The sequence below is a fragment of the Physcomitrium patens genome, chromosome 12 (genome assembly GCF_059467195.1).
Source record: "Physcomitrium patens ecotype Gransden chromosome 12, ASM5946719v1, whole genome shotgun sequence".
NCBI classification, from domain to species: Eukaryota; Viridiplantae; Streptophyta; class Bryopsida; order Funariales; family Funariaceae; genus Physcomitrium; species Physcomitrium patens.
In genome coordinates this window covers 14112087-14133638 of record NC_143421.1, presented here as the reverse complement: position 1 = coordinate 14133638, position 21552 = coordinate 14112087, and the positions used below count along the sequence as shown (strand labels likewise).

The following is a 21552-nucleotide window of genomic DNA, read 5'->3' as shown; positions in this document are numbered from 1 at the left end:
TTAAGATGTAAGTACTTACAATGGTTTAAAAGGTTGAAAATCTTTATGACTAAGCCTAAAATGGCTACTAGAATTGCCATCTTTACATAGTAGTGGCTCTTTAAACCAAAGCAATCAACAAAGAATTGTGTGGCAAAACAACAAAGATTGTATTGTTTTGCGTTTTGTTGTTTAATGTTTTATTATTTTATGTATTTAATTTTTTGTTGTTTTATATTTGGTTTTTTTATGTTTTATTGTTTTGTACTTTGTATCTTATATAAAGAATTATTTTAAAATTTAAATGCTTGATTGCAAAGGCAAAGTCAATAGATTTAAACTCATACAGAAAAAAAATTACACAAATTGTACTATGTCAAAGACTAATCTGAAATTGATCTTGTCGCTGAAAAGACATCTCAATTACATAAAAAATTCCAAATTACTCTTTGACTCTATACTATCCATTTAAATTTTTTTAATTGCATTAAGGGGCACTAATTTTCTACTAAGATATATTGTGTTTTGATGTATATATATTTTTTAAATATCAAATTACAGATTGACCACTTGATATCAAAAAACTTTGGCAAAGGACTCTTAATCATAACTTCATTTGCCTTTATTGCAATTCTTACTTCTGAAGACGGCTCTTCATGGCAACTTCATTCACCTTCATTGCAACTTCATCACAACTTGATGTTCCCCTTACTGCAATTAAATATATTAAGATTGTTCAAAAGGTTGAAAATCCTCTGTGCTAAGCGTAAAATAGCTACCTTCATGTGGTGGTGGATGTTTAAACCAAAGCAATCAATAAAGATCAAAATTGTGTATATGTTTTATTTACTTTTTTAATGGACATTTTTTGATATCATGTTACATGTATTATGAAATTTTCATGTTTCTGTACTTTTTGTGTATTCAGTAGACATAACTTATTTAAGCCAAACGTACTCAACATCTTTACCAACTTGATAAACTTGATAATTTCAAAAAATATTAGGAAATTTTCAGATTATACACATAAAATTAAAAATTGTTACACAATGTTAACAATCATTAGAAGAAATCAATGTGTGTGTGTGTGTGTGTGTGTGTATATATATATATATATATATATATAGTATTAAAGACATATAATCTTCTATGGCAAAGGTAAATTGAGTTGAAGAAAAAATTGTTCAAGTATTTTAAAAGAAATAAATTCAAGAAATCCAACCACATCTTTATATTAAAAATAACTGTAAAAATACACCTCTAACTGCAGAAAATAAAATTAGAATTTCAATAATAAATTATTTTCATAATTAATTTTTTTTGTCAAATTATGTTAGGTGAACTGATACTATGAATGTTAATTTTGAAAATTTGAAATTCATCCTTCTTTATATTTTGATTATCTTTAATATCATGTCAAACTTTGTTTATTTATTGTTACATAAAATTATCATTATAATATTAACACTTATACTTTTACAAAATTACAAAATTAGATTTTGATATTCTACTATTTTATGTATTTTGTATCCATGTTTTATTTTCTGTATCTTTTTATTTTAAAAGAATGCTTATGATCATGATTTTCAAATTATTTTAGCATAATACAGACTTTTTTTTTGCAGTACTGACAAGATTCCATTTTTTTATTGTGAATTTTAAATGCTTATATCTAACTTACTAAATTACATATTCAAATGTTAGTGACAAACCATATGTGTCTCAAAAATTATTTCATAAACACATCATTATTCTATACTTCAAAAAACATAATTCAGAATTAAAATTCCTTTTTCTACCTTTTATATTTTTCCAATAACAATTCAATTTAAATACTTTAATCTTTTAATTATTGATTTCATTCACATCTTTTTAATTAGAGATTTCATTAGTTTGGAGGGTGCCCTAACCTTGCCCCTAACTCCATCCAGTCAGCACCTCGAATAACACACACCCAACATCATCATTGGTGAGTTCCCATATAAGCTTTGTGGGCTTTGAGAAATAACCTTGTTTGCTGTGAGTATAGTCTTGTGGGCTTTGAGGAGAATAAGCTTGTGGGCCTCTCCATGGAGAGAGCTAGCAAGGGAAAAGGAGGGAAAGCAGGAGAAAAACCAAGGCAAAGCAATCCAAGTCCTCGGGCATCGCTTACTCCGCCGCCTCCAATTGCTTCCGATAATGTTTTTCTTCGCTGCCTAGGCTGCGGCGTGTTCTAGGTTCTTTCTGTTCGCATCGGAACCCGTCGACGCTGGTTTTCATTGACTCTTCGTCGCATCAACCGCACCCAGAGTTGCTCAGTGATTACTTCTCGGGTGATTCGCAGCATTTGTATTTAGAATTAAGCGCCTGGAGAAAGTTTGGTGACTCGCAGCGCTGTCATCCGGGTCTTGACGCAAGTCCGCTTTGCCAATCCTAACTGAAGGTACTCATTCGTTTAAGGTCCGGGATTGATCGCATATTTACCTTGAGTGACATGTTACTCAGCATATTGTTACAGTTTTTGGCAACAAATTCGTGGATATTTTCGTTTGGAGTGGAATGATGTATATCCAGGCTTTTGCTGCAACATGCAGGAATTTCGCCGATGAGTAACTTAGCTCTCTGGACTGTCCTCGGAACTGCGTGTAGTCAAGATATTCGTAAATCCTAGGGTGAACCCTTAATCTCTCCATGCAGGCCTCTGATTTCGTCAGCACGCTCAGTCGATTTTTCTTCGTCCGCATGTTCACACAACTAGTAAATTGTGGAATGGCCGGAACCTGAGGGCTTCAGTTTCTGCTTTCTGGTGTGACTTTTAAGACATGCACATAATTCAGGCCAGTTTTCTCCAAGCTGGCATCTTAAGAGAGGTCAGATTGTCCAGTTGGTTTTCATGTTCATATCTGTCTAGTTGCAGTTGATGCGTGAAATCTATCACCCAGCCAAAGAGAAAATCTGACTCTCTTTCTTGGGCCCCCACTACCTACAAACCCCCACCCTAAGTTGCCCACGGATCAAGAAAGTTCTTTTTAGGATGAGTAGAATGTAGACATTCAATGAAAATGACAAATTGAACCAGTCTGCTACCAAGAATTCGTGACACAGACTCGTGTCGTTGTCGACTCTATGACACAGCTTTGCTTCGTGTAGAGGAGACATATGTTGGAGAGTTCGAGGGGAGAAGCAAACGAATGCTAACCGGGCGGTACCTCTTCGGAGCCTAAACTTTGCCAATGGTCGTTTCGTGCACTGACAGTTCTGTTGCAGTGCATGGATCTATCTCAACAACTTCGACAACCTTTCGAAGGCAGCAGTCTGACATTATCTGCGTGGAACTTAAAGTCTGATCTTATGTGATTTTCCTTAGATATGCGTCCCTTGATGTCACTGTTGGGTTACTTCAACATGCAGTTTCTGGATACCCTACACACGGGAAGCTTGTTGAGGAATTTTACTGACTTCGGCTTTGGGTTTCCGGTAACCCACACTATCCACCAATTTCACATCAATATCCAATTCTTGTTCAACAGCAAGTTGATAGTCCCTCAATATTGATGAATCAATCTGCAGTGTTATCTGTGTCAAAACAGAAACAACGCTGGCAACCCGAATGAGTGAGGCTATTCAATAGAAAGCATAGAAAGCTTGTGAGCACATCTTGTGGGCAATCTCCTATTATCTGCTTGACGATTCATATACTCCGATGAAAAGATTTATCCAGAAAATTGCCAACCACAAGAATGAATGGTTCTATATCAGACTTCCGCTGTCGATGATGTGAAGTGCTTCTCTAAAATGAACCTCTCAGTGTCATTGAAAGGGAACCTTGAAGGAAAAGATTGATAGTCAGGTTTTGATTCAGAGAACCCTCTCTTTAGTGAGCTGATGTGTTCCTGTGAAAGCTGTAGCTCAGTATGTGTGATAAAAGGTTGAAAGGCAGTAACAATAGCTTGTTTATGAACCAAAACAATTGTGTCAAAAGAGCGATTCCATACAGGTTGTAGCACCATTGTTTTATCAAAACTTCCAAAGCTTGGCAAAGAAGGAAGCTTTGTGAGTTGAGTCCTTCACAGTTGTGGCAGCAACAGCATGGAAAAATGAAGCATCCTCAAACAACATCCCACAACTAAGAGATTGACAGTTTCTTTGTCAATTCCTTTTTGTGTATATTGTTGTGTTTATTATCATGTCATACGGTAATATTCAAATAAAAGGTTGCAATGTATGTTACATTTGCACATGTAACTACCTCTAAGTCAACATTTCGTTCTGTGCGGATGTAAACGTAAAATAATTGAAGAAGGAATATTAAGATCAATCTTTTTGTGTAAAAATTACATGCAAGTATATAAACAATTATGAATAAGACCCATATTTATCTTAGTTATATATATATATATATATATATATATATATGACATTATACAAAAATAATTCTATTACTAATATTTAATTGATATCTTATTGATTACAAAAATCATTTTATGGTAAATTTCAATCTAATAATGTTGTTAAATAATATAGATGTAACTTAATTGAAAATTGTTTCAAAGATATACTTAAATTTTTGATGAAAAATCCAAAAAGTACAATGTTTTTATTTTATGAACTCTCTTGCAAAATATATTTTAATAAATTTAATAAATTTAAAACAAATATTATATACCTTTTAACTTCAATTATTTGAATTGATAGTACTTATAATATAATTTGTACTTGAATTATGTGCAATTGATGTGAATTTTGAAGGGAATTTGTTAAATAAATAAATAAAATAAACTTTTACAATGATATATTAAATAGATAATATATATATATATATATATATATATATCAAATAAAATCAAATGAAAAATATGGAACATCAATCAGTTTATAAGTTTAAAATAATATTTTATATAAATTATAAAATATTTAATTATTAATTTATTAAAAAATATAGTTAAGTTATTTTTAAATACATATTTTTATCTTAATTACATTCTTAATATGAAAGCCCTTTGATATAAGATATTATAAAAATGTAGGACATTGTCGACTTACTTTGCTCTTCTAATATAAGATAATTAGAACATCTACAACCAAATCTAGGACAACAAGTAATTATTGAATATTAATAAAGAACATTGCCCCCCTTATACAATTCTAGCATACACCAGAATTGAAGCCTTCTATTATGTTTTACTTATTGATTAAATCTTTGTCCTATACTAGATAATATAGAACCATATCCTATATTAAAATGACATGTTAATTTGTATCAAACATCTTATGAATATAAAAATAATCTTTGATCAAAAATTAAAATTTTCTTATTGTTCAAAATTTACTATGCATATGACTTTAGAAAGTAATAACAACCAACAAATAATTTATATATTTAATTCTATTTTTTATACCATTCTTTAAACTCAACTAAATACTATTCTATTAAATCTTTTTAGTCTACAATGATTTAATGTTTAGTTTTGAATGTTGTTTAATATTCTTAACTTTGACTTATATTGAAGTGATGTTTATAATAATCATTTAATGTATCTTAATTCAATTAATTAGATAAAAATTTAATAAATCTTTAAAGTTTATATAGATGTAATATGGTTTAGTTAACATTTTTTACAACTTTTTTGCCACTATTGTATTCACTCTTTTGATTTACAAGCATGTTTTAGATTTAATATTAAGCATAATTTTTCAAACTATGTAAATTCAAATTTTGCAATCATTTGGAAGTTAATTCTTTATCACTACCAACGATTACTTTTTCCATCAAATCCAATTATATTATTCATTCAAAAAAATTATATATATATATATATATATAGATATATAATAAATGAAGTAAAAACACAATTCCATGTGTGCAACTCTTGCCATGTTTCCACTTGAAACTTAGCAATAAAATTAACAGTTACTTTACTACATAATCTACTAAGTACATATCAAAAGAAAAAGAAAGAAAAAAGTTGAAAGAATACAAAGGAAAAAGACAAAAGAGCCAATTGAAGTCTAATCTGCATGCATCGACATCTGAATCACCGGTAACCCAACTTTTGGAGAAGCCGACTTTGGTTGGCCCTTCAAAACATATGATTTTTTTTTTTTTTTTTTTTTTCGCGATAACTTTTTGCGAAGGCCGGTTCCAATCCACACGACTCGTACTGCAATACTTGAGAGATGAGCTCACTCACTTGGCGACGAAGTAAAAACAATAAATTCTCGGCGAAGGAAGAAAGCAAGGAAGGAAGAGAGCTCAGTCAGATCTCTCTCTCGTGGCTTCCTTCCTTCCTTCCGTCTCGTGTTGCTGCTGCTGCTGCGATCTGCGTGGCTCCATGCCGCTTTCGCATCGCAATCGCTGCGATGAACGTTGCCTACTTGCTGGAGGGGGAGATCGGAGCTACATGCGGCACGTCCGCATGGCACAAGACGGCACCAAGTGTGAGCTGGCTGGTTTGACTGGAGATAAGAAGAGGCTGTGGACCCCATCTCTGAGATTGCGAAATTCCAAAATGAAAAGGAGATGGGAGCTGTAAGATTTCGGTGACGACGACGATGCTCGAATCTCTGGGGACTTGAGTGGCACAAACTCCACAACCCACCATGCAAGAGGAGATTCCCTGAAGGCTAACCTCCGGTTCCAGGATGAATCGAGAGTGAAACGTGGTGCCGTAGCCCTAACATTGCATGGATTTGTTCGTCGTCACCTCCATCATAGAATCATCGTCACAGATCGCATCTGCAAATGTGCGAAGGAAAGGTGGCCCTTGACGTCCCCATGTGGATGCGTTGGAATCTGCTCCCCGCCTGGAAACCTCAATTGGCCCAAATTGCTTGGCACAGCTCGAGAGCTGACGGTGGCGCCGAGGATAAAAGTTGAACAAGCTAAAACACCATCAGAATCCAGATCAACGGAGCTATTAACGATTCTTCACGTCACCCAGGCGTGTCGCCCCTCACCTCTCGCAAATCGATCCCACGCCCTTTCAAATCCCCTCGTCTACGAACTCTTCGCTGTTGGATGTGGAAGCAAGTGAGGAAGATTCTCGTAGAATGCCCTTCAGGACCACAGCGTCACGCGAACGTACGAACGAACGCCGCTTTGCTACAAAATTTCGTTTTCTCTTCGGATGCTGAAAATATCATTCGAGCAAAGAGTTTTGTTAAACTAGAGTTCTAGTTATCTCAGAACATGCTTACCTTTTACCTCTATTATAAGGTGAAAACAAATATTATGATCTTCTAAACAAGAGAGTGAATAATTACTTTGTAGGGATTGGGTACGAGGATTTGGTCGGAAAACAGCAGAATCATTGAAAGGTGGCCTTACTTTGAGGGATCGTCCACCAAATATGGTGGATTCTCCGAACGGACCAAGAAGGTGGTTGATGAGTTTTTCTCTTTCTCCCCTCCTCGTTGCAAGAACTTTACCAATTTGGAGCCACGAAGAGGGGAACCCTGGCTGGGAATATTCTACCACTGAAATGGAGAATATTCTATTGTAGGATTCTAAAAATGAGCATTCTGGTTATCTCCGTTCCACTTGATTTTCTCCATTACTTCTTTGTCACTGGTGAGTTTCTTTGACTGTTGACCCACTCTGCATGGTTCACTGATTAGGGCAAATAGAATCACAAATAGAATCACAAATAGAATCACACGTCATGAACTGAAAGCTAAGTACTGGAATTCTATCGTAAAGAAATGCATGAAACGGTATCACGTTTTTATTAAGATAGAATGTGGAAGATAAATGACGATACAACAGCAACTTGAATGCTGAGGTGTTCCATCTCTTTCCTATTTATTTTCTTCGGCGCACTTGCCTGCCGAGTTGATTAAACTGGGATCATCCATGATTAGCAGTAGCTACTTATCTTGGTATGGTCTCCAACCCAGGAGCAGGGAGCTGACACGGACACAACTCTCTTGTTATTTAATTCATAGTCCAAATGCAGAAGATTCTATTGCAATTACCAGTGTCTCCAATGAGAGAATCGAAAACTTAACGTTTATCATGCTCTGATTAACAAAACATGTACCGAAAAAACATGAATAGTAATTGTTTCGCTCTAATCAAAACTTAGCTGTGCTACTCACACCAAGTGGATTTGAAAAATGACTACGCAGACTTTGAGCTAGTGGAGCGAGCTGAAAAAGCTGACATGAAACGTAACAAATCCTAAATGACGGTAGATGAAAACAAGATTCATAGTGCATACATATAAAAGGAAAAGAGCCTTGTTTCATAGTGAAAGGACCGAACCCCCATCCAATCTGGGAAGGTGAAGAATCACTAAAGAAATCAGTTTGGATATCTTTTGGCCTGCGGTACAACGTCAAGCTTTTTCGCTTCTGTTTATCTTTGCCAGGCCAGCCTTTTTCTCGGGGGCTGAAAAGAAAGGACCTGTCGACCACGCTGAGCCATGATGAAATCACTCTCTCTGGAGCCAAGCGGCTATCTTCCGCAGCACCGCAGGCCCACCGAACCCGATTTTTCTCTGTATGCTCCTGGCAATTTTGAAGCTTGGGCTTGGAATTGGTCGGCCATACGGTTGTGGAATGATGGGTTAAGATTGGAATGACCCCTGACAAGGCTTTCATTTCTTTCTCTGCTGCTGCTTCATCTCTCTGCTCTCCAGTGCTGCAAACAAAGCTTGGCCCTCCAGTTCGATGAGACAAAGCGAATTGAAGAGCAGCCACTGGTCTCATGTCTCAGGGTGAAGAAGCTGGTGGGGGCCTGCTCATCTGCACCCAAATGCGACAAAGTCTCTTCATGTGATCTCTTCAGGCACATGCGCCTTGCCCTCCCTACACAGTAAAAAAGTATCAACCCACAGTTAAAAGCTGTTCTTTTGGGTCATGTCTGTGGATGACAGTTTTGATCCGAGTTCGATATTTTGAACCCAACTTCGTTCTATACGGGACATTGGTAACAGTGTTAAGATAAGAACATGGAGATTTTATGGATTTCGATTGTTAATAATATTATTATATGTTGTTATTATCATCATCCTGGGCAATTTTAATTCCTTTGAGGTATCTTTGTTTCAATGGGATGGAGATTAGTGGTTGTGCAATCAACACAAACATCGAACCACTCGAACGTCACCAACCCATATACTCTTGTTTATTGTTAAAGAGCCACGTCTGAATGTTCTGCTTCTCAGTTGTTATGGTATCAATTTTATATGATTGACCTCTCAAAATCTGTGCATCCGAATTTATAGTCGATGTGTGGGCAAATTTGGTATATTTGCAGTGTGTTGACTATATCATAATTTGATTTCAGTTGATATGTGTATATATAGAATAAAATTTCCTCTTCAGAAACAGATTAAGGCCAAGTCACATGTCATGTAGGGGCAAACAGGTCGAGGATGGATCCAACAACCCTATGGAAAAGGACAATTCCTTCTATTACATGTTGTTTTAACAAGCATATCTGTACATCATTTTTATACATGTTCAATCGTGAGTAATTCGCCAAATAAAAAATAAGAATTAAAAAGAAGTTAAAAAAAAGTTAATATAATTTTAAAATCAACAGAAAGTGACAAGCAACATTCAATCAAAAAGTCTCTTGAAATTACTTCGTTTATTTCTTGTTCAGTATTAGGCGTTTGCTTTATTTTATATTTTAGATAAATCGAAAAAAAAATCACATGGAATATAACATCGTTTTACTACAAAACCACGATTCAAGTTCACATGCTAATCTAATGCATAACTTTGTCAAAAGAACATAACAAAATGAGATTTTTTATTTTTATTTTATTTTTTATATTTTTTGCTGTGGTGTCGAAAAGAAGTAAAGATCTCAGTCTAAGAGGAGGAGGAGGATGAGGAGGAGGAAGAAGAAGAAGAAGAAGGCACATGGAAGGGCAAGAGGGAAGAAAGCTCCTGAAGAAGGAGTCAGGCACTCAGCTCAGCTTGTCAAAGAGGCAACGGTGCTAGTAAGTGTAGTTGGCGGACAAAGCTGGGGTGGCTCATGTCTCGGTTGGATAGGGCGAAGACGGATGAATGCGAGTAAATATGGATGAATGTGGTGACAAGAGCCAGGGTGGAAGGGGAAGGCGGTTGCGGGAGGAACTGTTTTAATCGGGACGGGGACGGCTTGACATTTACGTTGGCGCCGGAGAGCGGGAGTGGAGATGATGGGTGCGACGAGAAAATACGGAGGCGTGAATTTGAAAGTGGAAATTGGGGGGAAGGAGGCGGAGGGAGAACGATTCGTGGCCTTCACGGCCGATTCATGATTGGGGAATGATTGTGATTGACAAGTATGCTCGCCGGCCCTTTAGATCGTGCGGGGGACTCGAGGGGTTGCATGCTAAGCGTGGGGCGGAAAAGGGAGAGTAGGGACTGAGCAACATGGCCGGCAGAAGGCACTAGGCTAGTGTAGGAATTGGCTGCGCGATGATGCGCAGAACGAAGCAACAGGACAAGAGCAGTACTAGTCGGTTGCGTGCGAGAGGGGCAATCGAAGTACAGGTGATGGCGACGGTGACAAAGACCCGGAGGCATTAGACACAAAGACTGGTGGATGGTGCATGCAGGGACGAGGAGGAGGCTGGGAAGGAAGACCTAATGCAAAGGAGGATGTAAACATGGGGCGGCGACTCCATCTGATGAACACGACTACTTGCAGACAAGGGATGTGGAATAAAATAGACACGGAGATTCTGTACCTGCTTGTGTGAAGTGTAGAAGGATTTTGCTAAGCGTACTTTAGAAACGGGCCGCCCGTTCTGAGCAGGCGGAGGGGAGTGATCACGTAGTAGGCGGAAGTGGAGCATCATCGTCAGTCCCGCCACGAGGATGAGGCGAGGGCGCCATGGTGGCGCTTACCTGGCTGAGGGTGGGCAATCCACCGTTTGGCGTACATGCTGCACTGATTCCCGGAGGGCGTTGAGATTCGCCAAGTATCCATCCAATCGTTGCTGGATTTGAAACCATTATCCAGAAAACATTCTTCCCTGTTAAGGTATTTTTAGGCCTGCAGCCCTTTCATCGTTATACACATATAGTTGCACCAACGACTCTGGCAAAGGAAGTGCGGATTGGATACTCAGGTATATTTTATTTCCAGCCAAGTTCTAACTGTTTTGCTTAGAGTTTCTTGAGATGCTCGCCCCCTCACCTTTGACCCCCCAACCACGCGGAAGCAGATAGTTCTAGATAGTGGAAGTTCAGGTAGAGTGCGTGGTAGTTGATTAGGAACATTATCGAGCGCGAAGCATCATAGTTCTCACAGTTTTGATGTTTGCGGTATGCGCGGGCTCACGCTGCCGGCTTCTCGGGAACGACTCTTGAATCTTCTTACGTCACCCGTGTGGATCTTGCCCAAATCCATCTTGTTCACCCTGTGACAATAATTCATGTTCCATATCAGACGATCAAGTGGTCATAGTTTATGTCAGCACGTTCCCACATATAACATTCTGCTGATCCTCACGGGTTTATTTCTAATGAATCTTCATATTTGTGTATGAGGGAGATCGTCACTGGCGTTTTTTTTTTCGTTTCGTTCAAGACTTCATTTCCAGCTGCGTTCAGCTTTGCACGATAGTTCTGGTTTTAAGGAAGGGCAGTATGTAGAATTCGGACACCCTAGAAGTCCTTGTATATTAGAACTCCGGACCAATCTAAAGATCATCTGGATTCGCTCCTGTTGGATTCAGTGTTCAACTCCCTGACTTTCATAGAGCTACGGTAATTGTGACCCAGTTTAAGCCGCTGAACTCTAGAGGTGTGTTCCACGAATGCCCAGGAAGAATGCAGACTCCAGCTTGTGTCTGCTAGATGCACATGTACTGGACGCACTTGAGTAAATTTCACTCATATCAAAAGCGCATTCAAAGCGAAATTGTATGATACGTGTCCGTCGAGAATATGGTAGAGGCATAGACGTGATTTTTTTTTTTTTTTTTCACTCTGCCTCCTTACTTGACGCAATTTGTCTGTTGGACAAGAACCGAATGCCATTCCTTAACCACTTTTCAGATTCATCTGTGACGCTTCTCATAGGACAAGTTGGATTAGTGGAGATTACTCCTTTTGGGTTTTTAGGTTGATGAACGGTGTCATTACAGAGTCACTCGATTTGAATCTTCATTCCTGAAGCCTCTCAACTAAGAACTCAGCAGTGCTGCTTGGGACAGCGATAGAATGAGGCGTATTTTTCTGAAGGGCCACTTGTTTCTATGACTACGCCTTCGCCACAAGCAGAAACTGGTTAGTATATCGTAGGCCGGGATCTGAGTTGCTTCCGTTCTACATCATACGCACCTCTCGTGGATGTAGTAAGGAGGTATCGTAGGCGAACCGAAATGTTTCCACTTAAGTTGTACTTAATAATTTAATTGTCTACCTTTGAGAGCTTTCCTCACCTCACTGGAACTACGAAGACAATAACTGACTGGCTTGTCCTTATCCTTGATTATCCTTCAGCAATGTTGGCAATAGCCACAGTGACCTCTGATTTTAGAGAAGGTTGGATCTTGGTAACATATTCTGGATGCTCCAGTGATATCTTGCAGATTTGTTGCGTTAATGTCCCATTCCCACTGGATCACGTGGTGTCAAACAACCTCCGCATCCGACAACCAGATGTAGTGTTTTGTAAAACCATGCACAATCGCACTATATGTCCGGAGTGCATGTTGTGGACAGTCGTTTAGCTTTGTTTAGTCACAGTGTGTCCCTGGAAGAATTACCTCGGGAACATGATGTTGATGATTGAACTAGATCCTTTTGAAACGTCGTTAATGTCGATATTGAGCCCTCTTTCAGGAAGGACGCATTCGCTAAACCTTTCTACTAGAGGCAGTTGCGATGAGAGGCCATGAAAGTCATGATGCAACAATTTCATTTGAGAGCATTGTTGGATCTCCCAACTCTGAAGTTCATAGAGCGCTTATACTTGCGAAAAGTAAGTACTTGCGAAAAGTAAGTACGTGCGCAACGATACGAGCATTTGTGAATTTCGGGCGGGCTGATATGCAAGTTGTATTTTACATCAAGCAATATCAGTACTGTACAACATGATCTTTAGTGAAGTTTCTGAGGGTTTAGTTGATAACTCAAAAACCATATGGAATGCTTTGGTTTGCAGGTCGTTTTCACGCTTGGATTACTGAGTGAGCGATCCACATTTTCAAGCTGGAATCTGACCTTGATGTTGAACGTTTATTAATGTATTCGATTCAGATACGGTCTTCGAGATTGCTGAGAAACAAGAATTGATTTGATCTTATCAAGGAAACAATGGATCGAATATCTGAAACAGTCATGAGCCGACCACTTGAGGCAATTGGCAAGACGAGCTCGACAGAAGTCAACGAGGTTGCATTGTTGGAAAATTTTCTTTCAATTCCAAGTATAGAAAAAGCGTGGACCAGTCCATCATGGAGAGGTGCGGACTTCGAAAACGTTTTGGGAAGCGTGCCCTCTGATTTCGTGTGATTTATCAGTTTCTCAACCCAATGATGCGAATTTATCTTGCAAGTTTCAAAGCGTTACCGGAGCGTAATTCCCACTCCTCCTTGTGTGTGGAGTTTTCAATGTCTCTCATATTAAAAAGCAAAAGTAGCATTGACAGTCCAGATATTCATGCTCGTGCAGTCCCAATGTTGTGGAAATTGCGCCCTTGGTTACGTAGAGTTCTCTTTGGCTACTCAGACTACAATTCAGTATCGTGAATGGAGAACGTTCAAGAGAGATCAGTTCTTATATATTTTTTGTGTGTAGTCTTTATCCTCTGTTAACTTTTGAGTGAATGGAAAATACACAGGAGACGATGGATTTGACGTGATGGTGACCATAAGCCAGATGAATATCTCTGCTAATGCGACACGGATATTCATGTCAACAGTATTTATTCCTGACGTTGAATCTGGGAACGTTAAAAATTGTCGCTGGGCACCATTTCCATTTGAGCTCAGTGGGGCTGCTCTTGTAGTTCCCTCGCCGTCGGGGACGAAATTACTGGTAGTTCGTAATGACGATGTCAAGAATGGAACAAGCCAGACTAAACTTGAGATCTGGGGTCAAGGACAGCTTCTCAAAGAGGTGCACGTTCCCGCGTCAGTGCATGGGTCCGTATACACGGATGAGTGGTACTGCCGATCGATCCTCAACTTCATTTCTTCTTGTCATGATCGACTATTTTAGATGAACGTCCCTATCCTTCAGTGTTGAGCATTTAAGAATTCAAAATTCAACCTAATTCCTAAGATAATGTATGTGTTTATTGCTTTGTTCACGAATCCATGCTTCATTCGTGTCGAATAAAATCGGGTTCTTTGCGAAGTTTGTAATATCAAACTTTCTGATTTTGACAACTTAATAATTAGAAAATTCATTTATAGGTTTCAAGGTGCTTCATGGAGTCAAGATGAGGATTACATTGCCTATGTAGCAGAGGAACCTGCAAAACCAAGACCGGAGTTTGGTCAAGGATTTCTTGGGGCAGGGGCATGGAAAGGACAAGGAGAATGGATAGAAGATTGGGGAGAGACCTACACTGGAATGAGAAGGCCCATCATTTTCGTAGCCGATATTGAAAGGTAAACTGGTGTATCTTACCTCTCCAGGAGAACATGACTTCAAGTAATTTGTGACATTTAAAGTGAATCTAGTTCTTCAATTGAAGCTAATGATTCTGGTATATTGATAAATAAACTGACGTAGATTCATTTACATTGAGCTCCCCGTTTAAATATACGAGCTCATGGTTCTGATTCCATCTTAGTTCTCAGTGGAGCTGTGCAAGTTGTGGAAGGCATTCCTGAAGATATTAGTGCCGGTCAAGTTGTGTGGGCTCCGCGAATGACCACGCGTTCTTCATGTCCTGCGGAAAAGAGTATACTGGTGTTCGTTGGTTGGACTTCCTACGCGTCTAATTTCAACTCACCAAGAAAGCTTGGAATGGTTTATTGTCAAAACAGACCCTGCCACCTTTATACTGTTGAGGCTCCAGTTCCTGGAAGGTATACAAACTTCTTCTTATTGGTCTTTCTTAAATCATACATGTTCTGCAGAGCAATTTATCTAACATGTTAGTTTTTACAGTGTACCTATCGTGATCCGAACTGGAGTTTTTTGTGTGTGTGATAGGTTGTCAATAAGCCTTCTTATAGATAATGAAACTTGTGTTTCAGAGATTGTTTGGTTCCTGCTTTACCAGCTGTCAAACTTACAGAAGGCATCAACAGCGCAGTGTTTCCACGTTTCAGGTTATTTCGATCTCCAGAATGTTTACGGCCTTTTCTTTTTCAGTTTTAAAATATTTTGGTTGGTTTTCTGCTTCTTTGCGCATATCATTCAAATTTTAGTAATTAGGAATTTAGAAGTATCTTGTAGAACTATAAGACTTACCCGGTGTGAAACCTCCAATAGAATTAGACGACATGATATTTATGAGGGGAGAGAGTAACTTTCTCTTGAGTCATTCCTGAGGTGAATCGTAACCGTCCAGATTGCTCTTCTTGTTTACAGTCCAGACGGGAAGGTGTTGGTTTTCTTGTCATGTGAAGCAGCTGTCAACAGCGGGGCACATGCTGCGACGAACTCACTGCATTCGATCAGCTGGTCATCTGGCAGGGTTTTGAGCATGCCCATGCAGATCAATGATGTGGTACAGTCTCCGACCTCGATCAGGCTTCTCTTAACGTAGATAAATGTTCATGTCATTTTACTGAACCTGGGTGTAAAATTTAGCTGCTACAAGTCCCTAGAACATCTTTATTTCTTGACATATTTAACGCCTTTGCACAAAGCCATGACCAGTGTTTCCTGGATCTTTTAGTACTTCTTCAACCTTAACAAATTGTTTAGATATTTAAGACCACCGTCTCAATGGAAGAATTCAACGAGCTTTGAGTTTCGTTCTCCTCCATGTCTAGAAAGCTAAATATGCATTATTTTCCAGGTCAAGATTGTGCAACATCCGGACAACGATGGTTTCCCAGGTCTGTATTGCTCAGATCTCATTGCCAACCCGTGGTTGGCTGACAGCTGCACATTGCTCCTTACTTCAATGTGGCGGAGCCAAGAGGTTATTCTGGCTATTAATGTTGAAAGGTTAGTACAATCCAAATGATGAGCTGCTGATCCTATTCATGGGCATTTAACATTTTAAGAGTGGGATGTGCTTTGATTCCTACAGCCATGTTAAGTGCTGTTAGTGATTGTAAATTGTACATTCGGCCAATTAAACAGAAGTTTTACCTTCAATATTTGCAGTGATGTCAGATAATGAAGCTAAGTAGCTCTGAGTATATTTAACAGTCTGATTTTTCGATTGTTGATGCAGCGGCAATGTGGAAAGAGTCACTTCTTGTGCTTCATCATCTTCATGGAGACTACTTGGATTGCAATCTAGCTCCTTGCTAGCAGGTAACTTTGTGCTCGCAATCATTCGTGTACTTGCTTGATCTGTATGATGTTGCATGCCAATTTTTCTACTATGGATTTGTACTGAATTGAATTAGTTCTGTTGTGCATAGTTACACTGCTGATTTAGTTTGTTTCTTTAATTTGTTGCTACAATCCCTCCCCTAAGTTGATGAATATACTGCAGAGAATTTCATCACTTGTGTGATTGTTAATTCAAGGTTTACTTGTTATTTCTGACGAATAGTTTCGTTGATTTATGCCTTCTGTTGGGGGGATGATGATTTTTGTAGTTGCAAGCTCCCCGCATGAGCCAGATATCTTGATGCTAGGTAGGCGAGTCGAGACTAACAACGATTGGAGCTGGGTTAATATTAGTGTTCCGTCTCTTAAACTTCCGAAGAAGGTTCGTACTGTCTCAGATGCTTCCAACCTGGATTTTTTGCTATGAAGTTTCTTTTCTTTTCTTTTGGAACGCATGATGCATTCATCTGTAAGGAGCACACGATGCGCCGTGTGCACAGAAACTGCAATCCTATCAATCGTGATAAAAGCAGCTATTCCAGGAATCCAGTGTACAGTAGTGGCCATGCACATTTTTAGATAGGATTAACTTAATCTCTTCTGGAATTGGTCACCAAATTACCACCGCAAATCACTGGTTCAGTATAAATGTGATTACATCGTCATGCTATCCTTCGAAAGCACGGTGAGGTGCAATCTCAAGGTCATTCATTGATTGAAGTTTTCCGTAAGCGGCGTGACTGGTGATGAATTGTGTTGGGTTACGTGGTGCAAATCATTCCAGCAGCATGATATCTCTAATCCAATATTGTTTTTACTTATTCCACTTCGAGTACACAGTAGGATATGACTAGTCTCGTCTTCCAGGTGGAAACATCACTGAAGGAGATGCTGTACAAAATCATTCAAATTCCCGTTCCCAGTACAGAAGTCGGTGATACTCTAGCTGAAGGTACGCTGGAAGCTCACGGTGGTTTTATAGTTCCTCTACCTACTTCAATCATGTGCCATTAAGAATATCTGCTCATAATCAAAGAGTACTACAGCATTGTAGTGTTTCTGAAGTGTTTGCAAACATGCAGGAGCAAAGCAGCCGTTCGAGGCTGTTTATGTTTCTCGGAGGAAGGGGACGGTTACAAAGTCCCGTCTTGGACGTGGGGGCGGGTCACAAAATAAAATTCCTCCACTTTTGTTGATTTTACACGGGGGTCCTCATTCCATAGCACAATCAAGCTTTTCGAAGCCGGCAGCATTCCTTTCAGCACTTGGATACAACCTACTATATGTGAATTACAGGTGCTCTGGTGCCACCATATTTAGTATCGGTTTTCTGATCCTCAATGCAGATTGTTGAATACATGTGTTTCGTGGCGATGCTTCTGGTATGCATTGAAAAATCAATAACGCAAAAATATAAGTGGTACTCAACATAATCTGAATCGTGCAGAGGCTCAGTTGGGTTTGGGGAGGAAGCATTAAGTTCTCTTCCTGGAAACATCGGTAGACAGGTGACATTTGAGTTAACAATCGATTGACTATACTAGTTACTTTGTTTTGACTGGACCAATTAAGAGTAGCTGCATTTTTATGCCATTTTACATTTCACACTTTCAGATGCTGTACGTGTCTTGAAGACCGTATAACGGTCGCACCTGCTGTATATTCCTGATTGTCGACGGTATGTGTTTTAGGATGTTGGGGACGTGCTTGCTGCACTGAATCACGTCGTGAAAAACGGGATGGCAGATCCTAATAAGGTTTCTGTAATGGGCGGTTCCCATGGGGGATTCCTGGCGTCACATCTTTTAGGGCAGGTCAGTGAATACCGAGTTTTTTTGTCCCTTCCTATTGACGATGAGTTTCTCGCTTGGTTAGATTTGTCGGGATTTGGTTGTTAGTTCACAGGAAAAGTTAAACGTTATATCCTTTAGTATCCCGTGTAGAGTCATCAGGAAATCTGATCCACACTTGGTAAACAATTGCTGGTTTTATGTATGCAGGCACCAGATAAATTCAGAACCGGTATCTTAAGAAGTCCCGTCTGTAACCTTGCTGCAAATGTAGGTACCTCTGACATACCTGATTGGTCTTACTTCGAAGCGTTTGGAAAGGAAGGCCTTACCACCTACTCAGAAGTACCTTCTGCAAGTGACCTGAGCGTCCTCTACCAATGTTCACCTATAGCCCATGTTTCCAAGGTAATAATTTATTCTTGCCCTTCTAGAATTGTTATGAACCAAGAGAATGTATTTATCTCCGCAATATAGAAAGTAACTTCAAAAGGGATATTCTCAGGATGTCTGAGGTTTTGCTGCAAAATTGTATGCTTGACTTCGGTGAATGTCTTTCACCTAAGACTCGTAACTAACCTCTCGAATCCTTGCAGGTGAAAGTTCCAACTTTGATCATTGTGGGAACCCAAGATCGAAGAGTACCTGCAATTTCAAATGGACTACCGGTAGGTTTGAATATTCAATAGCTGTGATTGTCTTCAAATGATCAGTCACAAAACTAGGAACAGCCTTTCTGCTATGCTAACATCGGTCAACTGCATAAATTGGTGGAGCCGGGTCCAGTTTCTGTCGTCATTATATCTTCTTTCTTATCAATTTGAGCTACTTCGTATTACAGTATGCACAAGCCTTGCGGGCAAGAGGCTTAGAAGCTAAGGTTATTTACGTTCAAGATCGGCACTCTTTAGAAAGGTAATTTTTTCTGTGTTTCCTTATCCTGGTGCCCTTCATTTTGTTCACAAATGTAAGAGAAAGAAACCAAACCATCGTGTTTCAACTTGGCCCAACGATGAAGGATTAGCAATGGGCTCAATCATGGAGTTCATTTACTCTTACTGATATTTTTGTGGTTTGGGTTCATGCATATGCAGACCTCAAACACAATTTGAAGGGTACTTAAATGTCGGACTCTGGCTCAAGAGGTTCATGTAACAATACATGACGGGGAAGAATCTCCTGTGTCTGTATACGATGTTTATAGAAACTGAAGAACATGGCCCTGGCGGTATGTCCAACCTGATCAACATGTCGAACTTCCGTGCAGCAGAATTCCACAAATGCTTTTTTTACACCTGAAACAAAGTAGTCCGTGGTCACTCGCGTATCTCCTTCATAACAAGCAATTCAGGTGCCTTGATATTTAAAGAAGTCGATTTTATTTGAAGGGAAGTTGGAGGACGGAAGGGGAAACACACATATACATTTTTCTACGCTAGTAGGGCTGGTTTAGATTCCACCCTTTAAGATATCCAAGATAAAGTCAAACATGAGTTTAGCAATATATTGAACTACCCTTACTTGATTTGTAACCATGTATCATACCTTATCTTAGGTTTGTCACGGAGCTCAAGTGTGACCTAAATTTGGGCATTCTGTTCCAAAAGAAGCACGCAGCCCTAATCTAATGGCATCAAGCTTCTCCGCAGGTTCATGCTGAAACCATCGTTCTGTATGTGTTGGAATATTGATCAGTTTACTGCCACATCCTGTGTAACACTGCTGTCGTTACTAATGATGCCGTAATATAGCAAGCTCTCGACTGTACCGTGAACATTCTATACCATGACGAGTTTTTCACTAATGTTGAGAAACTCGAGTAGACGGAATGCAGCTTTACTGAAGGGCATTGGATCCGCCATCCAACCATGACATTTTTATAATGAGACCAATCAGCCAGGGAGTACTGATCAGAACTGAATCCCACAATGTTGCAGTTCTCCAACATTGTATTTCAATGTGACTCGGATACTGGTGGATGAATCGATGAAACAACGGCGCCAAGCACTGCAGGACATCGGACACGACCCGAGGTGCGATTGACGGAAAGTAACTTTCTACACGCAGGCTAATCAACAATTCTCCGTCCATCGCACAAGTGGCTTCGAGTTTTGTAGTGTTATTATAACTGCGAGACCAGCACCAGAGCCGAACAGAAGCACTGCGGCCCTAGTTCCATTGTTTCATCCATATAGTCCATCACGAAACGCTGTGGAAACTAGAGTCCGATGACTCGCCTTCAGGGCAGAGGGACTGTAACCATCGGACCAAATCGAAGATTCGATCCGAGGACGACGGGACTGCAGATATTTGTAACTAGCAGGTGCTGCGTTCCACCTGTATTCTCAGTGGAGCGTCACGTTTACCTGGCCCGGCTAAGTCCTATTGGCTATGGAGCTGACGTGGAAGAAGATTGGGTCGGCCTGGATCGAGCAGGGCGGTGAAGACAAATCTCTGTCACCCTCACGTTGAGCTCCCCATCCTGTAAGAGGAGGGCTTGACAAGTACCCAGAGAAAAGACTTGTCTGCGATATTGGGCTTTGTGCTTGACCAAGATTGGTGAAATTTATTCAAAACCAAACCTTGTCGATTTGTTTCATTACTCCTCACATTATGGGGGAGTAGAGTAGGGGATACAAAACCATGCGCTTTTATTATAGACAATGTAACATCCTCAAATGAAAGGATAGAACTGTCTTATTTTCTTAGAAAAAAATTAATGGTGGTAGGCTGGTTGGACTAAGGTAGACCTCCATCTTCTTGTATGAAATACTTTTTGTAATTCTCTATTGTTAACAATGGTTGCTATTTTCAAGAACATCAAGATGTCTTGAGCTCACTCTAATAGAAAATATTGGTCCACATCAATTTATCCACTTTCTTTTCTCCACCCCTTGCCCCTACTCTACTGCCCCACAATGTGAGGAGTAATGAAATATTCGACAATTTTTGGTTTCGAATGACTTTCACCAATCTTGGTCAAGCACAAAGCCCAATCCCAATGTTGCAGGCAACTCCAACTTTTCTCGGTACATTTTCTAAAAATAAAATCACATGAATTTGAGATTGATTTATTTAAAATTCATAAAGTTTAATTTAATTTTTTAACATAGCAAATGTATAAATTGGTTGCCTATTGATATTTGGACTATACTTGTATAGACTTTTAAAACTACTTCAATTTTTTATTCTACATTGTGGAATTTTAATTTTAATTTTTAAATCTAAAAATATTAAATTAATTTTTTATAAATTTTCTATTTCTTTTGTATATTTTTCATTATAGAACTACAAATAAATTTTATTTGTTGCAACAATGTTTGGACAACCTTATTATTGCACCTTGCTACGAAGTTCAAAGGACAGCAGCATGTGTTATAATAAG

General features: G+C 39.2%; 2 protein-coding genes and 1 long non-coding RNA gene across 14 annotated transcripts; 2 read left to right on the top strand and 1 right to left on the bottom strand.

The window, feature by feature from the left end:
• The first annotated feature begins 1497 nt into the window (after nt 1-1497).
• Nucleotides 1498-2827, top strand: LOC149988049 (uncharacterized). Its single transcript, XR_016505834.1, has 2 exons — nt 1498-2401; nt 2553-2827. It is a non-coding gene; the product is annotated as an uncharacterized LOC149988049 (long non-coding RNA).
• A 3030-nt stretch (nt 2828-5857) lies between these two features.
• Nucleotides 5858-9110, bottom strand: LOC149988048 (uncharacterized). Its single transcript, XM_090254953.1, has 3 exons — nt 8222-9110; nt 7286-7864; nt 5858-7088 (listed from the first exon to the last, which is right to left on the bottom strand). The coding sequence occupies exons 1-2, from the start codon at nt 8665-8667 to the stop codon at nt 7825-7827; spliced, it is 486 nt and encodes a 161-aa protein (XP_090111079.1). The 5' UTR covers nt 8668-9110; the 3' UTR covers nt 5858-7088; nt 7286-7824.
• Nucleotides 9111-10269: 1159 nt separating this feature from the next.
• Nucleotides 10270-21019, top strand: LOC112289886 (acylamino-acid-releasing enzyme). Of its 12 annotated transcripts, none has more exons than XR_016505833.1 (20): nt 11093-12906; nt 13073-13372; nt 13751-14075; nt 14328-14525; nt 14718-14948; nt 15120-15194; nt 15457-15595; nt 15890-16041; nt 16274-16356; nt 16647-16759; nt 17245-17329; nt 17460-17673; nt 17825-17885; nt 18069-18191; nt 18378-18575; nt 18764-18835; nt 19009-19082; nt 19262-19518; nt 19723-19816; nt 20105-21019. XR_016505833.1 is itself a non-coding variant. In XM_024535585.3 (19 exons), exons 3-19 carry the CDS (start codon nt 13225-13227, stop codon nt 19320-19322), a joined length of 2352 nt encoding a protein of 783 aa, XP_024391353.1. In that variant the 5' UTR covers nt 10270-11030; nt 12751-12906; nt 13073-13224; the 3' UTR covers nt 19323-19829. The 12 variants fall into 12 exon arrangements, 10 of the variants coding, with proteins under 10 accessions (XP_024391353.1, XP_024391355.1, XP_024391352.1 ...); XR_012218734.2 differs by having other exon boundaries at nt 19991-21019; XM_024535585.3 differs by lacking the exon at nt 20105-21019 and adding an exon at nt 10270-11030 and having other exon boundaries at nt 12751-12906; nt 19262-19829.
• Nucleotides 21020-21552: the final 533 nt, after the last annotated feature.